This window comes from Penicillium maclennaniae (assembly GCF_028827695.1).
Source record: "Penicillium maclennaniae strain IBT 15551 chromosome Unknown utg000008l:1.0-3552695.0:1.0-3555053.0, whole genome shotgun sequence".
NCBI lineage: Eukaryota > Fungi > Ascomycota > Eurotiomycetes > Eurotiales > Aspergillaceae > Penicillium > Penicillium maclennaniae.
Window position 1 is genome coordinate 1,444,516 of NW_026623220.1, and position 23,310 is coordinate 1,467,825.

Here is a 23,310-nt window from a genome sequence, read left to right on the forward strand (position 1 = left end):
TGATTGAGACGGATGGAGCAACGACGGACTTTGTGGGTCATGCAGAAATTGGGGGCAGCTTCTCCACCACCGCTTCCAACAATATGGTGTACACTGTGTCCTTGCTGGGCTACGTGGCACGAAGCCCGGCTGCTCCCTTGAGCTACAGCTTGACCTTCAGCATCGCTGCAACTTCGTCTGGTACCGCACCACCTCCAACCACCATCGCCACACTAGCACCATTTGGCGGTAAGGCGATTGACCAGTCTCAACTATCGAACAAGCTTCCAGGTACAGTGGATTTATCCCTGCTTTCTGCGCGCCATCTTGTTCATGCTCACTAACCTGCGGCAGATGGATATCCTATCACGCCCGGTGCGCTGACCAGTACCTCAAGCGATCAGCTAGTTTGCATGCTGCACTTGAACAAGAGTTCCTCCAGCATCGCTAGTTACACTCTACGTCGAATGACTTTTCGTTTAGTTCAACAAAGTCTACAATGGAGCATTATCAAAAACTCGCCACTGGTGGTGATGACCTATGCGTCTCTGGATCTCAATATCGACAATCCCGCAACAACTCCGACCTATGGTCTTGTAGCGTATGGCCTGGTGAGCATTGAGAACAGTGCGAATTTCGAAGCCGGCGTCCAGTTACTCACTGCCCTCGACGATCCTCAGAAAGCAGGCTGGTGTAGAGTGGCTGTCCAAGTGGCAGCTGGAGGCGCCCAGGGACAAGGGAAGAGCCTGCTGAATTCGCTCGTGGGAGCGGCAAGCACTTTCAGCCTTCCTCAGTCGTGGCCCTTGGATCCTGCCACGTCCAGTGCTCGGTTCGCCCTCGACATCTACTTCCGAAAGGACTCGCAGGGCAATTGGAAGCTCACGCAGGTTGACTTCAACTTGTACGCCGGCACGGCCGCAGACCAGTGGGTGGTCGGCCAAACGGGCCACCAGCTCACAGTTGCTCGTCTATGGCTGTCGGCTAGCTTTACCATGATTGATGTGCCGGGATCAATGACCACGAGCGTTTCGTTCAATGGCGTCGCCGTTGTATCCGGCGCCGCCTTCGGCATCACGGCACAGTTGGCAGGGTCAGCCGTCCACATAACCGTTGCAGGGGCCCAGGATCTCCAGAAACTCGTGGGTGTGTTCGTCGACGGCGGCCTCGACAATTCGGCTCTAAAAGCCCCGAATTTCGCCAGCAACACATCACTCGATGCCTACAAAACAGGCACTTTCGCCAAGGCAACACTGGCATTCCGGCAGCAGAACAACACGTACGCTTTGGACACTATCACTGCAATTGTGGAGACCGACCAGGAATGGGCCATTGTCCAGGGCATCCTCAGCATGACGAAACTTAAACTGACGCTGACGCTGCAGTCGATGCCATCATCCTCCTGGTTGTTTAATGCCACCCTCCATAGCGACATCCGCTACCGGAAGCAAGACGGCTCGTACGATGACAGTGTGACGGTGGACCTGGCCGCAACGCTGGACTACATGACGCTCACAGTCCGACTGAATTGCTCCATCTTCGACATCTTCTACATCGCAACTGCAGGCCGCTGGACGCTCGACATCGACTTCTTCCCCGGTATCAAGAGCCTGTACTTCTCCATGAACTGGAAGACCGGCCGTGCCCATTTCACGGGACAAACGAACGACTGGAACTTGTTTGACGACTACCCGAACATTGCGAGCATCCAGCAGCCGACGCTGACAGTTGACATCTCACGGGCATCAAGTCGCCTAGATGCCTCGGGCGTTGTATCGGGCGATGCGGTTGTGGCTGGCATCCACATCCCTGTTTCGTATGGTTTGCCCGATGGGCCGCTCAAGATCTTCGGATATGATATCGACCAGATCTATAAGATGTGCAAGAAGCTGTACGAGCTCTTCAAGGACCTTGTGACTATTTGTGAGATCATGCTGGATATTGTAGGAGCTGGTGAGGCTTTGGCCGTCGGCACAGCGGTGAGTGATCCCCTCCTTAGTTCATGAGTGCATCAATCTGAACATAACTGCTTGTAGCTCGTGGCTATTACCAGATCGGTCAGCCAGGTGTGGAAAGCCATTAAGAAAGTGTTCGGTTACGGCGACGACGATGATGACGATGACAATGACGGTAACGGCGGTGATAAGACTGATGACAACACAGATCGCAACAGCGTCAGCAAGCCCGGCGCATACTCATGGGTGTTCGGCGGGCCGGGCCTTTCGAACGGCATTGCCAGCGAGGAAGTCAATGTTACCGTCTTCCCCAAAGACCGACTCGGTCGCACGCTGCCCATCGACAGCACCCAGCTAACAGTGAAAATCGTCCAAAACGGCGTCATATTGAGCACTATCAATACCTTCACAGGCATCAGCAGGGGCGGATATGTGGTTTCCTACGTGCGACCTGCCACCCTGGGGGATTACACGATACACGTTTCCTATCCTGTCGCCTTGCCAGGCCTGCCGGCAGGGTACTCACAAGACGCCACTGTTATGGTCACGAACATGGCGGCCGTCTTGAGCGCTGAGAACTCCATCCTGGATGTGTCGGAAAATTTGCTGGCCGGTGTCATGAACTACGCCACGATCTGGCCTCGCGATAACTTCAACAACCCGCGTCTAGGCTACGATGAGAGCGAGTCCTTCAGCGTCGAATTCACTCCACCCTTGGAACATGTCAGCTTCGTCCTCTATAATGATTGCGTCAAAGTTGCATTTGTGCTCCCGCCGCAGGTCGGCGCCAGCTACACGATCAGAGCTACGCTGCTCAACGAAGGCGGCCCCCAGCTGTCCGGCTCTCCGGCCATGTTCACGTCCATTCGCGTTGTCGGTCTGAATCGCTGCATCGCTGGCGGCCCAGGACTGTGCTCAGGTCTGGCCGGAGCCGACACTTCGTTCGACGTCTTCCTCAATGATCAGATGGGCCAGGCTTGGGTAGGAGACATGACTTGTACCGCGTCCTACACTGCCGTAGATGGAACGACCGTCAACCTCGTGGCTTTGCAAGCCGGTAATCAATACCACTTCACATACACCCGGCCGGCCACGACTGGGGCGTACATACTCAAGATCTCCGTCAATGGTGAGCTGCTGCCTGCTTACCCAATCCAACTCCAGGCAACGGCGGCCGTGGTGAACCTCTCTGTTGCCAACTCATTTGTGAGTCTCAGCGCTGGTCCATATTACCAGACTTCCAACATCGTGGCAACTATCACGGCATACGATAATCTATCTGAACCTGGCCTATGGCGAGCCACTTCCATCGCAGCTGCCTTCAGAATCACCACGACCTTAGGAAGCTCCGGCACACCAACCTCCTGGCCCTTGTCCGACAGAGGCGATGGGACATGTTTTGCAACGCTATCATTGCCTGATCTCGGCCAATATCAAGTCAACGCGACATCAGCAGATGGTACCGTCATCGTCGGCCAAGGCCCGGTGACCGTCAACGTCACCGTTCCTCCTTACATTGCCGACGCGCGATGCTTCGGACCTGGTCTGTCGCTCCCTCCTGCCTCCAAGCCGGCAACCACGTATTTCGACGTTGTTCCGCTCGATCAGTACGGGAAAATGTTCGCCATGTCCGCCATGGACACCACATCGTTCCTTGTGTTCATGAAGGACGAGGCCCAGGTCACCATTACTCCACATGGCCGTGGCCGCCGCGTCACATACGCGATTCCGACAGCGAGCCCACTACAGGCAAATGATCTGGTACGAGTTCTTCTCAACGACGCCGATATCTCGGGAAGTCCGTACGCTCTGACAAGCACGTCGCCAACCGTGCCGGCCAATTGTCGGGTCTCTCAATGGCTCTCACACCAAGTGGATGAAATCTCAAGCTTCATCATCACCGCTGTTGATGCTACCGGCAATGCACGCCGCGTTGGTGGCGACCAGGTGAAGATTACGTCGGCGGATTCCGGTCCTGACTGGCCATTCGTGGTGCTCAATATTCGCGATCGACGGGATGGGACGTATTTGGTGAGATACATTCCGAACGCAGTTGCCATGAAGATCAATGTTCTCGTCAACAACTTGGCAATCCATGGCTCGCCGTTCTCATTGCCAGCAAATGTCATCACCTTTACGGCCAGCGAGGCTGGGATCGAGACGTCGTCGCTGGGCGTGCAGTCGGAGTTCGTACTATCGGCCAAAAACGCTCAGGGGCTCCCTGTGGACATCTCTGGCTTCCTCATAGCTGCCATGATTTATCCCAAGTCGACAACTGTGCTTACTGCAGTTCCAGTGACCTTCAAACCGACGTCCCCACCTGCTATGGGCACCGTGCAGGGTACCTACACGATTGCGAGCACGATGCCAACAGGGGACTATGCGCTACGCATCTTGGTCGATTGTGCGGCTGTCGTCATTGGAAGCCCCTTTACAGTGAGTGTCAACGACGCCCCGCCGGCCACGCCTGTTGCCACTGCGGTGGGAATCAGTGATGTGTACTTTGCTACGTCCGATTTGGGAACTTTTGCGGGCTCCTTTTTGGTCCTCACCGATCCTCCCACTCCGGTGTCTGCAACGGACTTGGTGGTGGTAAATGCCGGCTCGCCCGGCCTACCGATCGAATTACCGCCTGCATTCCGCGTCACAGTGGACGCGACTCAAATAGGCGTCTTCAATGTCCTGACGGCCTTCCGCATTGAGGGTAGCTGGCCAGTGACGATCACGTACCGGGGTGCAAAGGTGCTGCCGCCCCCCAATGTCGGCTCCCAGTACGTGTTCAGCTCGTGCGATGCCGCAAAGGCATTGGCAGTCTACGTGCCCAACCAGCCTCCGCCTTCGTTTGCGATCCAGGAGCAGGCGAGCGTCCAAGTGCAAGTCGCAGCGGCCGGCAACAGCATCAAATTCGTCAAGGATCCGAAGCAGGCAGTCGGATATCAGTACGCCAGCGCAGGGTGGAGCCTGCCCGCGCTGGATATGGGCGTTGAGATGATCTATCACTTCCGCATACGGTGGAATGTGCTCGCGCAGGCGTCCGAGGTTCAGATGCTTCTCCCAGGAATCACGCAATTCTCACGGCATGAGATGGTGATCCTGCGCTATTTTCAGGGCAGCACATTCTGGACCACGATGGACTATTCCAAGGACAACGCATACACTAACGTCACGCAGTCAACCGTCAAGGCCGATGGCGCATGGCATTTTGTATGCGTGTACCTATCACCCACAGCGATGCGCATCTATGAAGACGGTCATCTCGTCGTGGCAACCGACCGGCGGCCGCTGACGAACATGGCTGCCTTCACGATTGGCTTCCAGGTCTTTGACGATGCCGCGGCCTTTGATGCCGACGTAGCTGAGTGCGTGACATGTCCAGGGACATTGCATACAGATTTCTCGGCCTTGTCACGACGAGTTGAGGTGCTTTTCAACCAATCGTCACAGCAGATCAACACGCAATGGTATCAGATCCGGCAGAACACTGCGATTCCTGTCAACTATACGAGCCAGGGGTCGCTTCAGTTTGCCACGTCCTCGTTATCCATGTATGTTCTATCCTCTTTCTCTGCAAAGGATTGTAGGCTGATCTCGTGTCCCTTCCATTTAGACAAAACTACACTGCCATTAGCGGTCTCATGGCAGGGCTCGGCCCCTATTGCGCAATCCAGTACCGCTTCCGCATTAATAAGTCCGAGGGCTACGAAACGAAGGTAACCCTATGCGCGAACATCACCATGCGCGTGGTCGGTGGCGCGCCACAATGGCAGCTACCGACTCCATGGGACTGGATTCCTCTATCGAACAAGACGGCCTTTCGCGTGGGCAGCGGTGACTATGTGACAGTTTCTATCATCGTGAGCCCCACCGAGCTGGTGCTGTTTGAGAACGGGGTGATGAACTTTGAGTATACGGGCGGTGGCGGCGGCAGCACCAACGGTGCTCAATTCACTGTCCAGCATTACGATGGTGGCACCGGTGTCGATGTCGAACTTTCGCATGTAAGAGTCATCAGCGGCTTGCCATGGCCATGACCACATACAGCGGACTGCATCAACAAATATCAACCATCAAACCACTAAGCCAAAAAGGTGTCTAGACGACCATTTCTAGCTAGTAGAAATGATAGTGCATATTCTGGTTGACAACAAACCAGCCAAAATAAAATTATATGATGATTACCTTCCGCCACACTACTACTAGAGCTACCACACACACCACTATACCTATAGCCTATCTAGCATGCTTATAGAAAACTAATATTTTTATATGGAATATATAGTAATAGACCCTATATAGTAGGGATATTGAATGGTTCAAATCACCATATAGTATGGATATCAAATGATTCGCATCGTCGTATAGTAGGGGTTCAAATCATTATATAGTTGTCAAGGTGCAGGCTCGCAGGCAGGCAAGGATGGGTTAAAGAGGTAGTTGACACTTAGGCTAGCTTCACTAATCCTTATCTAACAGTCCCAGTCTGCAGGTAGGCTGGCACGGGTAGGCTCTATAGACAGGACGTAGCTCAAAGAGCTTCAAACAGGTTGCAGAATTGTGCGAAGATATTCCCAAGGTCACGTGATTCCTCCTTAGCGATGCCAACTCCTATCCACGGCAGCACCGTGACAATTGGACATACTCATATCCCAGAAAATGAGGTAGCTGATCATGCCGCCAAAGAAGGTGCTGCCTTGGATACTCCTCCCATGATTGAGCATTCTTATGCGTCACTAAAGAGACAAGCGAAAGCCAGTGCCATGTCTGCTACGCAATCTAACTGGACGTCTACTGCTCCACAGTCTTACCAAGATCTTGGGATTACCTCCTCCCCGAGACACCTAGGCGAGCTTCATCTCCCCCGCCGTCTCCTTGGGCTTATCCTTGCAGCCCGCACAGGACATGGAGATTTTGCAGACTACCACGAACGCTTCAATCATGCAGATGCCTACCTCTTCTGCCGCTGCGGTGCAAGGAAGACACCTATTCATTTCTTCTTCTGCCGAATTGCCAAGAGACGGGCTCCTCGCCCTGCCGGGCCTCCCTCTGAAATCATACCCTTTCTACTAGGGACCAAAAAGGGTGCAATCAGACTCGCCTCCTGGCTCACAGAGACTCGGTTCTTCGAAGATATCTGCCCCCGCCACCCCCCATCTTAGCACAAGCTAAGCTGGCCCCCCATCTCCTTTGTAACTTTTCCTTTATTTTTATATTCCTTAAAAAAAAAAAAGATGTAGAGGTGGTAGGACTGGTCATGGCGTCTAGGTGGACCAATGCAGCTGGCATTAACGCACAACCTGCACCCGCAGGGCCCCCCCTTTTTGGTCACGGCAGCTATGTAAATGCGCCAGAGAGCCTCTTTCTTGTTTTTTTTGAAAATCTGTACATAGAACTATAGATTTAGAAGCCCAGGGCTTACCCCCTGGCGGCCTTTGTCCCAATAGGGAACGGTGGGAAGCGTGCCTGTCACGACCCACGGCCGTTAAATATATACACACACATACAGCACCGTGACAATAGTAGGGATATTGAATCTATGACTAGGGCCTATTGAACATGCTTATATAAATTATCATTTTTATATAAAATATATACTGATTATCATCAAACTAATCCATATCTAAAATTCTACTTCGATATCTAAATGGTTGAATGGGTGATGGTTAAAAAATCATTTTTAAATCATAGTGGTTGTCAACCATTGGTTGCATATATACATATCTCTACACCACTTTCATACCAACCTGTGACAGAAACAATTATTTCCTTATATCTCCACAGCCACTAGGTATTATAAATTATTATCTATATATTTAGATAGCCTAGATTTAGGGCTATGTACTGATATTACATTTAATAGGAAAATCCTAGAAAATAGTGATTTCTAGATAAAATGGGGTGGGTTGGTTCCCCTAACCCAATGAATCCGATAAAACCTTAACCGTTCAGATTAACCGAATCCGAATCGGGCTGGGGGTAAGGAAACCGAAACCGAAGCGATTCCCTAGGCTAGGCCCTGAACCCAACCCTCAGCGGGTTCAATGAGGGTTGGATTCGATTTTAGCGGTCCGGTTATGCCACTCTAATCAGCGGAGTCAGCGGAGTGAGGAATCAGACCAAATAACGCAGCCTTGTTCAGCTCAGCGTCTACGAGAGCCGCATCAGCATTTTCTTGGATGAGATATCCTTTTCCGTCTTGAGACGTGCCTTGACTTTGAGAATGTACTCGACCAGGGCGCCTGCATATCAGGAGCCTTGGTGGCTAAGATGCGCAAGGCTCCCCATATGAGATCCCCACAGCGCGTCCAATCTGGTTTGTGGGCTGCAGCGGTGAAGGACCTAATGCAGAACAGTCAAGTGGCGTTGATACCTCACGAGTACCTATAAGGCTATAACACTTACATGCGTGCCGTGCCGCTTCGGATTTTCAAGTAAGGTACCGTTACAACACCGTGGTCGACTTGTGTAAAGACCTAGGACAGATACAAGCTACACGCGGTCTCTACAGCTTAAGCTACCGTGTCAGTTCAGATGTGCCGGACATGCTGACAGTGGATCTTCAGGGTGATAGCATGAATATGCTATTGAATTATCCCAAATCATGTGCGCCTGATGGCTGGTCGTCACCACAAAGCAAACCCCGCTCAGCCTTGCTTACTTCTTCAGCACTGCCACTTAATCCCAGAATGCGTTGCAACGAGAGCCCCGATAATTCGCCTTTCAAGCTTGCACAGGCCTCGACTTCCAGCATTATACAACTATGGTCGGTCAGGGCCGTCCGTTGAGTCGCAAAGACTTCAATCGCCATCATCTGCGCCTTACCGCTCGAAACCAATGCTGTTCTTTGTTCCTTGGACGAGATCTGGCACGATGCACCTCATCACTACGGTCGGGCAGCTGGAGACACGACTAACTACGCGTTCGGACGGAGCGGAAGACACGCGGTAGTCGTTGTGCCGCTACCTAGGATTGGAACAGTAGAAGCATCCAGCGCTGCCCGATCTCTTGGAATGAGCTTCACATCTATTGAGCTCGTGCTTCTCGTTGGGATCTGTGGCGCACTTCCTCACAAAAGCGACGGGACGGAGATTCTTCTGGGCGATGTCATCATCAGCGAGATTCTTGTTGAGCTGGATTATGGCCGTCTATACCCCAGCGGGTTCAGACGGCGAAAGGATACGATATTGGACGTACCTGGAAGACCAAACGAGGAGATCCTCGGGCTATTACACTCCTTGAAAACTCCCCTACTGCTAGACGAGGTACACAAGGGCATGATGCAGCACCTTAGGGCCCTGCTGCGACATGAGAAAATCAAAACGAGTTATCCTGCTGCATCTGAGGACAAGCTGTTCGACTCGGATTACATCCACAAACATCACTCTGGATGCCAAGAGTGCAACGCGTTTGAGATCTCGGGATCAGTCTGTGATGCAGCCTTGACAGCCTCCTGTGAGGAACTTGGATGTGATGCGAGCCGACTGGTACCGCGCTTCCGACTGTCTGCAATCGGAGCCAACAATACTATGTCAACTCATCTTATCCACTTTGGATCCATCGGCACTGCAAACACGGTCATGAAATCAGCCAAGCATAGAGATGAGCATGCGGAGTCGGAATTGGTCATAGCCTTCGAGATGGAAGGAGCCGGAGTGTGGGGTAAGTTCAATTGTCTGATCATCAAAGGCGTATGTGATTACGCCGACAGTCACAAGAACAAGATATGGCAAGAGTATGCCGCTGCAGTTGCCGCTTCCGTCGCAAAGGAAGTTTTGGGGCAGTATGTTCCCCATGACAGGCCCTCGGAGCCCGAAATACCTGACTGTAAGCTTCGACCACTACCTCTGTTTCATTCTTAAGGGTGGCTGCTGCCTGGACGTATCCTGGCGCCCTTCCGGTGACTTCTGCACAAGGAGGGCATATGACAACTAACAGACTTCCAGATCGCTTTGAGTATGGTTCCCAGATTTCAACTTTCTCACAAGACAGACCAGAACTTCAATCATTCTGTGCAGTCGACGATTCTCTCCTCAAAGATGTTCTGCACAGGATATTAAAGAGCTTCGAGGAAAGATTTGATACGGACAAAGTGAATTACTTTCGAACAACGAATCTTGGTGCCCTCAAAGGAGAATTAAAGAGAATCCAGGATGCACAGGAAAGAGAGGGAACACTGCAAAATCTGAGACGTATTGAACATTTCATTAGACGGATGGAACAGCTTGAACATGTCCTCGACAGTATTCTGGGCACAACTGAGCCAATACATTTCATTTGGGGTCCAGTGAGAGCTTTGTTACGGGTAAGTATCCCTTGTCTATAGCCAGATCATTCGCTCAGCTTGATTCCAGGTCGCCAGATGTCGCTCGGAATCAGTTTCGTCACTTCTCTTTGACATGTTCTATCTCGAATCCTTCTCGGAAACGCGCTAAGCGATTCTTAACCTAGTAATGAACACGTGCACTCGCTCTCCGAGTTCTTCAACCAAGCATGAGCAAATATTCCTCCATATTGTCTAGATATTCTTTTTTGTGTTACCCTTCATCTTATCCCGTTTAATGTCCCAATTAACAGGGAACTGGTAATCTACAAGAATCAGCTAACCGGACTTTATGCAAAGGGTAAACGCCTGAAGGTACTGACCTGTCAAACGCTCAAGTTCGTTCATCGCCCTTCACACAATGTAGGAGAAATACCCATCAATATTGTTGTAATAATTCGATGCTCTCACTATGAAATTACAATATAATCGAATAATTTGACATTGTAGATACCTGTAAGGTGGAGCTAGCAATAATCCTAGTCCCACGGTGTATAATTTGTTCTTGTTGAACTTATTTTCCAGATAATTCCAGATATAAACACACTGGACATACCGCTTGAAGAGACCACTGCGTTCTTGCGGTTTCAAGTGCACATTATGAGAAAACACACATTACATATTGTGATTGCTATGATCGAGAACATGACCTACCGGTCTTTTTAACCAGCCATTTTTGGGGGTACCGGGAATAAACGACCAATAGAATGTCGCAATGTTTGTCTGACGCCTTCCGCAACACCGAGCTGTAAGTGGGAAAAAGCAAGTAAAGTAATAACGCGTTATGACTGAATAACCGCTCACTTTTCCCCGGTTAGGAATTCTGCGGCCTAATGTTCGATTCAAAGCTTTTACATTCGAATTGAAACGCGGAAGAATGATTATTGCATACACTATCTCCTCTCCCACACAACATTGCATGCAGAATTATTAAACCAAAGTTGGCATAACCGTTGAATAAAACACGATGCTGAAATCATCAAATTTCAGTTCCCGATGAGTCCGAGAAGTTTCCATGATTTTTATATGCCCTGTCAGAATGTGAGAGGGAATGAATGCTATCGTTGCGCATCAAGTTTCCTCTCGATATCCAAGAAAAATGATCCATCGTTCCTTGTCCTCCACTTTCCTTCGATTCTTTCGTGGATACCACTGCCTGGCGGAAACATACAAGTCAAGTCGTTCTCTGGGAGAAGGAGCAAGAGACGGTTTGCCAGCAGTTCCAGCGGTACGGTTTGATCATAAGCAACCAGAACATAATTCTGACCATGTCCAGCCTCAACCAAATGCATCCAGCATTGCCCCTGCGGGGAACAAACAATGCGTTCCTTATTCGATGGCTATCATCCCACCTTCAGAAGACATCGCCTGGGATGTGAGGTGGAAGCCCTTCTGATGTTGAATCCTTCTCAACAGATGTGTTATTATGAGAGGAAGTTATTCGGAGGCTACGCCTCCTTCTTGCTGGACCGAGTCCTCGCCGATTGCTGTAGGCCGCCAGACTGGGTGGTCGCTGGCTGCGGCCCAGCATTTACAGCATACCTCAACACGTCCTTCATACGTCCGGTATCACCAAAGGGACCAATTCTCTTACGGGCATGGCCAGAAAAAGTTGACGGTCGCAAAATCTTTCTTAAGGGCTGTGTGCAGATCCCAGGCAAAACGCCCTCTGAGTGGCTGGATGCCATACGAGCGGAGTCTCTCTTCATTCGTCCTAAAGGGCAGGGCTCAGAGGGTTCGACGCAAAATTCTCTATTACTTTGATGGAAATCTGGCAATTTACAGTACGTATATGTAGACATTGACATGGCCCATGGGCCGGCCCATATGGGCCGGCCCGGCCCGTCCATGGACGGGTCCTGGACAATCCTCCTTGCCCATGGACGGGCCGACTTTGTCTGTCCATGGACGGGCCGGCCCATGGGCCTCTTGGCGGCCCATGATACCAAAAGACATAATATGTATAACTTATGTAGTATTTAAAGTATTAGAGTGGTAATATTTTAGATACAACAGTATCGGATCAGATCAGGAACTGAAGATAAAGTGAGGATAAAGTGAAGATTATTTAAATACTAAACTATCTACTAATTTTAAACCCTTCATGTATCCTCGGCGCCTTCCTTGCCCTTCCAGAATGCCGTACTTGGCTCATTAAGGGTAAACCACTATCATTATCATCACTTTGCTCACTCTCATGATCAGACAAAACACTCTTTCGTCTCTTCCCTGCCCTCACAGATAGCCTAACTTCATCCTCACCTTCCTCAGTATCGCTGATTGGATCAATCCCTTCTAACGTAGGTGAAATCTTCTTATTTTCACCTTCTTTAGGGACCTCTAGAGCCCGAGCTAGTTTAAGCTGTTCGTCTTCTATCTCAAACTGAGTAAGGCAAGAGAACATTATTAGATCCTAGATAGTTATTGAGTTCAGACGACCTCTGCGATAATGACAAATATCGCGGGCTGAATTAAATAGCCTCTCTACCCCCGCACCAGTGGCGGGGATAGAGAAGATATCACGGGCTACCCGTGCGAGGGTAGGGTATTCAACTTGATAGTCCCTCCAGAAGGCCTGAGGGCTAGTACGTATAATACCTAGAGAGAAAGAGAAGTGAGAAAAAAGGGCAAAGAGGCTTAATATCAAGCGAGGAAGCCTTAAAATAGGAGTCAATCGGACTCAGGGGAGGAGTCGATCAGGCTCGGGGGAGGAGTCGATCAGGCTCGGGGGAGGAGTCGATCAGGCTCGGGGGAGGAGTCGATCAGGCTCGGGGGGAGGAGTCGATCAGGCTCGGGGGAGGAGTCGCTTAGACTTAAGAATATAAGGAATTAAGCTTATAAGAGAAGTTAATCAGACTTGCGAGAGGAGTCGACCTAACTTAGGGGAGGAGTCGGTCTGACTGAAAAGAGGAGTCGAGCTGACTTAAAAGGGGAGTGAAGGAGACTTAAATTGAGAGGCTTACCGGCTTGAAGATACCGTGCGAGTTTATCCCGATCTAGGTTAGATTCACCTTTATCTTCGAGTAACCGATTAAGCTCCGACCCTTATGTATAAGCTTCAGATAGAAGGGTGTTATCCTCTTCGAATTAATAAGCTTTAATCCGATCTTGAAGGGTGCTGTGATAGTGTTCGGCCTATGTCTGACCGGAGCCCTCTGGCCCACCAGACCATTCCTTGCGTTTAAAGTACTGTAACTTATCCTTCGGTGCGAGGATAGTGCTATGCGCATACACATTACTAGCCTTAGGCTGGTCGGTCTTTGCGTAGTACTCGCGGAGCTTCTGTAGGCCTGCTTCAAGAGCGACAAGCATCTGTTGCTTCCATTTAATCTGATATTCGTTAAAAAGAGAGTGAGAGAAAAGTGAGAGAAAAGTGAGAGCGTACCTTCTTTTTTTTAAGTTAACTGATTAACGCCTTAAGGTATTTAAACAGCTCATTATAAAGCTTAAACACCTGATGAATAGTCACGTCTTTTGTCTTTGAGAACGTGCTTATGTATAGGAAGAATGGTCTTGTGAGGCAAAGAAGATAGTTAACCTGTCGCCATTCCTCTAAATCAAGCTTTAGGTTGTCTAGGCACTTAATATAGCAATACCTATTAAAGTAGGGCTATAGTCGTTTAGCCCTTTATAATATCAGATAGGTGGAGTTCCACCGAGTTCGGACGTCCTGAATAGGGACTAATTAGCTAGGTTCCATCGATTGAAGCCTGAGGAATTCCGCACGCCTTTGTGGGCTTCCGTTAATATATATTGTAAGCCGGCGTACCCTATCGAGGGTGTTTGCAATATCCCCTTTCTGTCCTCGCTAGGTAGAAGCCTTTTGTAGCTTATCGGTCCACACTATATCCACCGTGTCGTTCTTTGGCTTTGCTTTGATCCGATGTAGGAGCTTATTAAGGCTAAGCTAAATCATATACGCCATACACGGAATATGAACAATAGAGATATCTGGATAGGTCCGTTGGACCTTATTAAACATTGTCTTATTGTTTGACGTATTATTAGTGGTGATAGCCAGAATTTGGTCTTTAATCCTATATCTGTCAATAATAGCACATAGGGCCAAAGCAAGGTTCTCCCCAGTATATATACCCTCTAAGGGTTCGAAACCGAGTAGGATCTGCCTATATTTCCTATTATTTATTAAGAAAATAACCAGTAATCGCTATAAACGCCTGATAAAAGGGCGACGTCCAGCAGTCAAGTGTAAGTGATAGCTTTGCGTCCGACGGAAGCGTCTTTAGTATACCTTACTACTAGACCTAGACAGTGCTTTGAAGCTAACGAGTAAGGGTTTTACCTATCTAGAGGATAGGGAGGGAAGGGGCTTATTAGGTTAAGCGTAAAAGGTCTCGGAAGTGCTAGTTTTCGATAATCTGGAATAGTAGACGAAGGCTTGTAATTGTGACCAAAAGCTACTTCTTCCAATCGTTTTCGTCCCATACGTCGGGCGGGGGAGCGCGTAGAGCCTAGGGATTAAACAAAGGAGTATTAGTCTTATTTCTCTTTCACTTTGCTTTCACTTCTCTTTCACTTTTGTCTTACCTGGCTATTAATAAATACCTTAATATTTCCCTGTCTCTGCTTACCCTTCGGTAGATACCTTTCTCTATACCTTAATATAGCATTTGTCCCGTTTCGAGATAGGTAAGTAAGTATTAGACCACAGCTTTTACAAGACACACACAGATAGCCCGTCTTAATCTCTGCGCCTTGCTCAAAATATTGCCAAACCTCAGAAGTTAAGCCCCTTTTACCCCAACGAGGATGCTCTGCCTATAGCTTTGCCCTATATGTTATAGTAAGCCACCATTAGATAAAGATATCCTTATTTATTTCGGTCCAAACGATATGATTCAGCTGAGGCCCGACGCGTTTAAGGAAGGGTAGGGGCTCAGTAGTAACAGGCGCGGTTAACTGGCTTCTAGGGGCCGAGGAGGGCGGGATAGAGAAGCAACAATCAGATAGAAGAGGGTCGATAGACTCGATACCATCACTCGTGATAGAATCGAAGTGTTCAGACAAAGATCTAGCCATAATAACGCGAATTAACGCAAAAGTAAGGGCAAAGTGAGGAGAAAGAGAACCATAGAACAAATAGCGGCCTAAAGCCTAAGGGCTAGACACGCGTTAATTGGTTATAACGCGTGCGAGTGGACCCTTTTATCTGATATCATTGGTCTAAACCTTTGACCCTAGACCCACACACCTATTCTGCAGAATCAATTTCTCCAAGTCCGTCAAATATTTGGTCTTTACCTTCAGTACTCATGCAAATCAATTGTATAAGCTCTCAAACTAGGAGATTAAGTAGAGATATATATTAGTAGTACGTACAGAAATTATCATAGCTTAATATTGAAATTTGGGTGAATTAAAATTAAAGAAGAATCTCTAGCGGAAAGTGGTAGTACACTTGCCTACAGAAAATATATATTTCTATTCTACACTACCGAAATAAACACAACTACCCCAATATAGACGATTTTAACTAGTCCTCCTTATGCGACCGATACAAACCGTACTAATCTAGGTATAAACGATAATATTTCATATAAATACATTAGGGAAGGACAAAAAAAGAGGGAATGGTGTGCGTTTAGACCAGAACCACGGTAAGAAACGGTAAATAAGCTAAGAATTATGCAAAGATTTAAGGCCAAATCAGGCCAAATAAGGCCGAAAATCCTTAATCAGGCAGGATTAGGTGTCGATGGGCCGGCCCATGGGCGCCCATGGGCGGCCCATGGACGGGCCGGACTTCGCTGTCCATACGTGGGCTGCCCATGGACGGGCCGTGGGCCGGACTTTTTGTCCATGGACGGCCCATGTCAATGTCTAGATCTGGCTACGCTAATTGAGTGTAAAGGAATACTGAGGACTAGCGGTGAAGGGTTGCCCCGCAGTGGAATAAGCAAGTCTCGGACCCAATTCGTACTTAAATCGAGAGGGTTTCCAATTAATCTAGACTTAGCAAGAATCAGTCTTGCTTCTACAATACTACACCTAGTCCAGATATCCTTCCTTACCTAACCGACAGGCTTTCTATCCTGAATACATAGATCCTTTATAATTCTGATTCTTCTTTTATCGGTTACCTAAGGAATTATATCTGTTAACGACCGTGTCCTCCGCTCCCGCGTCGCTACCGAAGGCGACGACACGCCTATATCGCACGAGGCTACTGCTACGTCCTAGCGTAGAGACGCTACCGATTTGACCCCGGGACTAAACTAAACCGAGTCAATTTCTCCTGACCCGCTATAATACGAACCACTTCCAGGGGACCTACGCGGATATTAAGCGACCCGTGGAGAACTCCGAAACGACAGCTAAACTATCGAAGATAAAATCGAACGCCTTAATAAGAAAATCCGTCTCCTTAAACATATTCGGGAGCTTAAAGGGGACCGAACCGTGCTAGTTAAGATAAGGACCTAGCTATAAAATAAAGACGAATCGACCGCGAGTAACGACAAAAAGGGTATTAAAATCAAAGATATCCCTTCCTTTTTAAAGGACTTTAACCTCCGGAAATATTAAGAGTAGATTCTTGACCTTAGATATTAATTCGAAGCCGACCTAAAACGATACTCTATAGACCGAGAAAAGGTATTCGCTAGCATAGTAATAATAGAATACGACTGTTACTAAAGATAGCTATAATATATAGGTATAAAGCCTATAGAGGAATAATAAGAGCTTAAGAGCTTATAGATAGCTTTTAAAGACTAGACGACTACTCTCCTATATAATATAGCTACCTTACGGGCCGATATTAGTGTTAGCCTTAGCTAGGCACGCTAAAGGCTATAAGATAATCCGGATTAATTCTATACCTATCTAGATAGCCTAGAATAATATTTTAAATAGAAAAGCGAAAAGGATAGTATAATATTCTATTACTCTAAGCTTAACCTAGCCCTTCGCTATTATATAAGCGAATATCTCCCCAGAGGATAACTACTAGAGATACGCGATACTATAGTAAGTGAAGCGGGATATTTCTGGAACCTACTCTAAATAGCTAAGAAATATCGCCGATTCGCCGACAAAACCTAAGAGTATTAACGCCTACTAGGACGCCTCGCATAATCCAGATATACGTATAACCAAAGAAAGGATAACGCCTCCTAAAGATATAAGGAGTAATAACCCTTAAAGACCTAGCTAGGTTCCTCACGCTTCTAGGAAAGCCGCGGCTATTATAACTTAAATAATATATATAGATCGACCACGAACCGAGACCGAAACCCACCACGCTTAGGATCGGGACCCTAATACTACCGATACCACGAATTCAGCTATATTGCCCTAAACTGCACCAAAGACAGACTAAACACACACCCCGCGCGTATCTAATCCGTAAGGAACTCGGGAAAAGGGAATAAGTTAAAGTGAGCCCTACCCCTATAACTCCAGACCCCGAGATAGGGACTACCTTACGCTTTTATATCCTAATTTAAGTACAGAACGCCCTTATCACACACGCGGACCTAGACAGTTACGCCGAAGTTAATTAAGTTAGCTACTAATTCGCAGAAAAGTATAACCTAGAATATACCCCGGCCACCGCTCTAACTATTTAGGCAATCTCGAATCAGAAGATTATCTCCTATAGGGTATAGAAAGTCCCTATTACCGCTACTGACTTAAGGGGGACACTCTATAGCTTTATAAGATAATATATAGCTATAAATAGGGACCTACGCCTAGAAGGTAGCCCTATCCTTCTATCGATAACCATAATTTAAGACCTTTAAATCTATTTATTATTAGACCGATAATAATAGTTCGAGACAAAAGAGTTCTCCTCACTTAGCCTATAGTAATTTACTAAGGCCTACCGAAACTAAGCCTATATTTATACCGCGATCTAAATATTAGAAGATATATAGCTTCTAGAGGATAACAAAGAAACAGAGACTATATCCGAACTAACACTATTAGATAAACTAGAGATATTTCGTAATATATTCGCGGCCGATTAGTTAAAGATTCTACTGATACAAAAGTTAACTAACCACACTATTAAACTTAAGGAAGGGGTATTACCCCCCTATAGGCTAATATACCCCCTCTCGCAAACCGAACTCGCGGAATTAAGGAGATATCTCGACGAAAACCTCGTAAATAGATATATCCGACCCTCTAAGAGTCCCGTAGGGGCGCTAATCCTCTTTATACCTAAAAAGGACGGTAGTTTATGTCTCTGCGTAGACTACTGAGAATTAAATAAAGTCTTAGTTAAGAATCGCTATCCTTTACCCCTTATTTCGGAGATCCTTAACCGCCTTTCGGGTATAAAATACTTTAGCAAAATCGATATATAGGATATATATTACCGAATCCGAATAAGAGAGGGCGAAGAATAGAAAATAGCCTTCCGGACACGATACGGCCACTATAAATATATAGTGATACTATTTAGACTCACTAACGCACCAGCTACCTTTCAAAACTATATTCACACCGCGTTACGTAGCCTACTCGATATAATCTGTATCGCATACCTAGATAATATCCTTATCTTCTTATTAGATTACGAGTCACACACGAAATACCTTCGATAAGTCCTCGAGAGGCTAAAGGAAGTATAGCTCTACGCAAAAATATCTAAATACGTATTCTACTAAGACTAAGTAGAATTCCTCGGCTTTATAATTAGTAGCTAAGGCATCTTAATAGACCTATAATACGTTACCGCTATCGCGTCCTAGGAAACACCTAAAATATTCTATAATATCTAAGTATTCCTAGGATTCTATAACTTCTACTGGCGCTTTATTAAAGGATACTCCCTTATTATAGTCCCTCTTACTAACCTTCTAAAGGGAAGCCAGAACGATAAGAAATAAGGGAATATAGATCTAAACGACATCGAAAAGGCAGCGTTTTAATAACTAAAAGATACTGTTAGGATATAAGGGGAAAGCTACCACGAAGCAGATCGTGGCCCCTTAAGTCCGTGGGATCAACCTTAATCCGGCTGGGTCAGTCGGTGCCAGACAAAGGTAGAAAGTCAAAGGTCGTAGGATAGACTATAAGCAGATATAGCCTAAACGAAGGCAGAACCACAGTCCTGAGGATCAAAGGAAGAAGGTAGAGATGACTTTTGGAAAGTAGAACTGACTTCAGGAAAGTAGAAATGACTTGATTCTCTCTGCTAGAAAAGAAGGACGTATTTATAGGCTAGGATAGCCTAGAAATGACGTCTAGAATGACATACAAATGACGTACAAACACTAGGCAGCAACATAATGAAGGTGGCAAAGAAGGGAACCGAAGAGAAGCGAAAAGAATGATATCAAGGATCGACGGTCTAAGCCACCCCAAAGGCATCCCCGTAGGATCAGGCTATGCATGCCCAAAGGTAGACCATTTTACCCCTAAGGGAAAGTAGTCCGCCTATCCTTAGGGGGACTGAGGGTCGAAGTCTGTTCACCGAGGTCCGAAGACCATGGTCGAAGTCCGCGGGCAAGGCATGCCCGAAGGCACCCCCGAAGGAACGGACCATTCATGCCTGAAGGCGGACCATCTACTCCTAACGGAAAATGGTCCCGCCTATCGTTCGGGGGAGGGCCGCAGACCAGAATCAGAAGTGGTCAACATATCATTTTGATAGAAGAAAAAACTGGTCACGTGATCAATGCAATCTGGTCTTATATGTTGAATATAAGAATAGATCTTTCTATGTAGCATTGGTCTATATTCCAATAGATACCTTTCAGTAAGCCCCACTCCTTAAATTCTTTAACCTAGTAAGATATATCCGAATTAAAACTAACGTATCTAACCTAGGGATAGCCGGGATAATATCATAACCCGATAATAAAGAGCGATAGCACCCCGTAGCGTTCTGGTTAAGAAAATTTATTAGCGCAGAACTAAACTATAGCACCCCGGACTAGGAACTATTCGCTATTATATATTTATTTAAGTAATAGCGATACTACCTAGAAGAAAGTAAGTACCCTATCGAGGTCCTCTCTGATTATTCGAACCTCCAAGGCTTTATAAAATAGCTAAAAATTAATAGACGCTAAGCCCAGTAGTATTTATTCCTTACCCCCTTTAATTTCGTGATTAAACACTAAGTAGGTAGAATAAATCCCGCTAATAGCCTCTTACGATAGCTAAATAAAGATATAGCTCTAAGAATAGAGCTTCTAAACCCTATTCGAGAGCGAATCGTGGGTGTTTCGGAGGTTAAACTAAGAGACCTCCTAGCCGGCAAATCCTAGTTAGAGTATAATAATTAGGAAGAACCTAAACTCCGTGTGCGAATCCCTATTAATACCTAAGTGAATCGAGGCCGGGGCGATATAGAAATAGCTAACTAGGCTATCTAGGAGGAGTTAAGTCGCGCTTAATAGTTACCCTAGAGTATAGTATAGAGTGCTAATGCTAGTAAGAACGCTTATACGGAGTACGTAAGCGCTAATCTACGGATCTAGGTTAAAAGAATCTAGGATAACGATCCGAAGACTCAGAGCTAAAAGATAGCCGTTTCGTAAGGGAAATAGCGTATAAAAGGATAGTCTATTAATCTCGATAGCCTATTACGCTATAGAATACGCCTTTATATCCCTATAGGGAGTAACCTAAAATAGAAATTACTATAAATTTACTACGACGATCCCTTAGTAGGACACTTTAGGAAATATAGGACGATAGAGCTCCTATAACAGAAATATTATTAGACAAATATACACTAAGACGTTATAGAATATATAAAAACTTACTCTGTCTGCTAAGGAACTATAGTATCTTAGTATAGGCCATACGGTAACCTCGAATCCCTACCGTAACCTTTACGACTATTCGCCGAAATCTCTATAGACTTTATTATAGGTCTACCCTTAGTGATCTATAAGAACGAGCCTTATAACGTAATCTTAGTTATTATCTGCCGCTTTACGAAATAGTGCCGATTTATCCCCATTTTAATAGCGATTAACGCTAGTTCCCTTACCGTTATAATATATTATAAGATCGAACTCTAGTTTAGCCTACCAGAAGGTATTATATCCGATAGAGGCCCTATCTTTACTAGTAAATTCTAGTTAAAACTATATTTCTACTTAAGGATAAAACTCCGATTTTCTACGACCTTCTACTTATAGATAGATAGCTAAATAGAAAGGATAAATTAAACCCTTAAGTACTACTTACGGTATTTTGTGGATACCGAGTAATAAATATAGCTAAATCTGCTACGAATTACAGAGTTTATATATAATAATACTATAAATACTACTATAGGTATCTCGCCCTTCTAAGCCCTTATAGGATATTCCCTAAATTTCTAATTATACTCCGAGGCTAGAGCACTAGAGGAGGAAGTGCTAGCCGTAGTAGATCGAATATAAAAGTTATATAATCTCCGTAAAAAAATAAAGAAAATATAGCGAAGAGCTACCGAAACCATAGCGAAGCACTATAATAAACACTATACCCTAATTAAATTTAAGCGTAAAGATCTTATAGCCCTTTTAACCTATAACTTAAAGCTAAAGACACCTATAAGAAAACTCTTACTACGCTTTATTAGACTATTTCGCGTACTTATAACAGTCGGAATATAAGCGTATCGTCTAAGCTTACCTAACTAATACTCCCGGTTATATAATATCTTCCCTGTGACCTTCCTTAAGCCCTAGTATTAGCGTGAATCAGATACGAACCCACTTCTAATACCAGAGCTCGCGGACGATAACGAATAGGAGGTTAAGGAGGTTAAGAACGAGAAAATCTTCCGTAATAAGACACACTTCCTAGTTAAGTGGAAGGGATAGCCCGCAGAATATAACTAGTGATTACTAGAAGTAGATATAAAGAATACCTAAGAAGTAATACAGGACTATAGGAAAAAAAGGAAAGGCAGAAGAGTTTATTAAAATCCTAAGAAAAGATCCCGACCCGAAGTCGGCCACCACAAAAATAGTAAGAATAAAATTAGGTATTCAAGATTTTATATACGAAACCTCTACGAAGATATACCGATATATTAAGGAAATAAGACCGAAAGGTTAAAGTATAGGAGGAAGATAGGCTATAATATTATTAATAATCGCCGCACTATTAGCGTCTCTATCCGTGTATTAGAGGCGAAGCGCGGCCGAAATATTATCGCGGAAGGTTAGCTTCGTAACCCGCTAGGAAACAGATATAATATCTATAGGGGACAAATAAGAGACTAACAAAGCCTCCTATAAGAGATAGTAAATATCAGATATACTAAGGCTAGGGTTATCGATAGGAATAGGGAGATAACTAACTAAATACGTCTAATAAATAGCGAAGTTAACCTATAGAATCGTTAGCGAAACTTATACTAAATAGGCTTCTAACTTATAGGCTTAGTAATATATATAGTGCCTAGGTTATAAATACTAGAGTGACGAGATACTAGGTATAGAAAGTTAGTAATAAGGGCGCGAACTACCTCCTTAGCACGGATATAAATAATATTAGATTAGATAGGGTCACTAGTAATAAGCTTACTATCTTTGTCTGCCTCCTTAGCAGACTTAGTAATAATAGCCTAAATATCCGCGATATATTTAACTAAATTAACTATATTAATTAAGTTACCCTATATACTAAGGGGAACCTAAACGGGTTAGTAACGAAATATAACCGAATAAAAAAGGTAAATAAACCGAAGGGCAAAGACGATTAGTATAGAAATATGCCCAGCACAGAACAGAACTCAGCGTATCGCGTATATAAATTACCGAGAAGGCGCTCTACCTATCCTAGTCTCGGAGGGAGCGGCGGGCGTAAGGAACACACTAAGTAAGCTCGGGGATCAGAGGTATATCCCGCAGAGGGCGACGGCTAAGGGACAAAGGGGCAGATATATTAATTCGCGAGCGAAATAACGATAAAAATAGAGAAAAAGAAAAGAAATAAAGAGAAAGCTAAACTAATAATAAGTTACGGCCAAAGAACGAATAAAAAGAAGTCAAAACGATACCAAATATAAGCACTAAGGAGATAGAAGAGAGTTATTAAAGAGGGAAGAGTAAGGGGAGAGAAGTAAGGAAATATATA

The 23,310-nt window shown here is 46.0% G+C and overlaps 8 protein-coding genes across 8 annotated transcripts; 4 read left to right on the top strand and 4 right to left on the bottom strand.

Annotated features, from left to right (window-relative positions):
• Window positions 1-512: 512 nt before the first annotated feature.
• Window positions 513-5,645, top strand: N7477_009529 (uncharacterized protein; the record flags this gene model as incomplete). Its single annotated transcript, XM_056971190.1, has 3 exons — window positions 513-689; window positions 774-1,955; window positions 2,043-5,645. 3 exons carry the CDS (start codon window positions 513-515, stop codon window positions 5,643-5,645), a joined length of 4,962 nt encoding a protein of 1,653 aa, XP_056818169.1.
• Window positions 5,646-5,665: 20 nt separating this feature from the next.
• N7477_009530 (uncharacterized protein) lies at window positions 5,666-5,962 on the top strand (the record flags this gene model as incomplete). The annotated part of the gene is made up of 1 exon (XM_056971191.1): window positions 5,666-5,962. One exon carries the CDS (start codon window positions 5,666-5,668, stop codon window positions 5,960-5,962), a length of 297 nt encoding a protein of 98 aa, XP_056818170.1.
• A 564-nt stretch (window positions 5,963-6,526) lies between these two features.
• N7477_009531 (uncharacterized protein) lies at window positions 6,527-7,087 on the top strand (the record flags this gene model as incomplete). The annotated part of the gene is made up of 1 exon (XM_056971192.1): window positions 6,527-7,087. One exon carries the CDS (start codon window positions 6,527-6,529, stop codon window positions 7,085-7,087), a length of 561 nt encoding a protein of 186 aa, XP_056818171.1.
• A 1,851-nt stretch (window positions 7,088-8,938) lies between these two features.
• On the top strand, window positions 8,939-10,360 carry N7477_009532 (zinc finger protein; the record flags this gene model as incomplete). Its single annotated transcript, XM_056971193.1, has 3 exons — window positions 8,939-9,752; window positions 9,872-10,230; window positions 10,280-10,360. 3 exons carry the CDS (start codon window positions 8,939-8,941, stop codon window positions 10,358-10,360), a joined length of 1,254 nt encoding a protein of 417 aa, XP_056818172.1.
• A 1,990-nt stretch (window positions 10,361-12,350) lies between these two features.
• N7477_009533 (uncharacterized protein) lies at window positions 12,351-12,652 on the bottom strand (the record flags this gene model as incomplete). Its single annotated transcript, XM_056971194.1, is given in 2 exon segments — window positions 12,351-12,377; window positions 12,395-12,652. The coding sequence occupies 2 exon segments, from the start codon at window positions 12,650-12,652 to the stop codon at window positions 12,351-12,353; spliced, it is 285 nt and encodes a 94-aa protein (XP_056818173.1).
• Window positions 12,653-12,661: 9 nt separating this feature from the next.
• On the bottom strand, window positions 12,662-13,560 carry N7477_009534 (uncharacterized protein; the record flags this gene model as incomplete). Its single annotated transcript, XM_056971195.1, is given in 4 exon segments — window positions 12,662-12,823; window positions 13,212-13,244; window positions 13,260-13,366; window positions 13,395-13,560. 4 exon segments carry the CDS (start codon window positions 13,558-13,560, stop codon window positions 12,662-12,664), a joined length of 468 nt encoding a protein of 155 aa, XP_056818174.1.
• An 88-nt stretch (window positions 13,561-13,648) lies between these two features.
• N7477_009535 (uncharacterized protein) lies at window positions 13,649-14,694 on the bottom strand (the record flags this gene model as incomplete). The annotated part of the gene is given in 5 exon segments (XM_056971196.1): window positions 13,649-13,858; window positions 13,975-14,091; window positions 14,102-14,150; window positions 14,169-14,375; window positions 14,552-14,694. 5 exon segments carry the CDS (start codon window positions 14,692-14,694, stop codon window positions 13,649-13,651), a joined length of 726 nt encoding a protein of 241 aa, XP_056818175.1.
• An 87-nt stretch (window positions 14,695-14,781) lies between these two features.
• Window positions 14,782-15,288, bottom strand: N7477_009536 (zinc finger BED domain-containing protein; the record flags this gene model as incomplete). The annotated part of the gene is made up of 2 exons (XM_056971197.1): window positions 14,782-15,027; window positions 15,100-15,288. 2 exons carry the CDS (start codon window positions 15,286-15,288, stop codon window positions 14,782-14,784), a joined length of 435 nt encoding a protein of 144 aa, XP_056818176.1.
• Window positions 15,289-23,310: the final 8,022 nt, after the last annotated feature.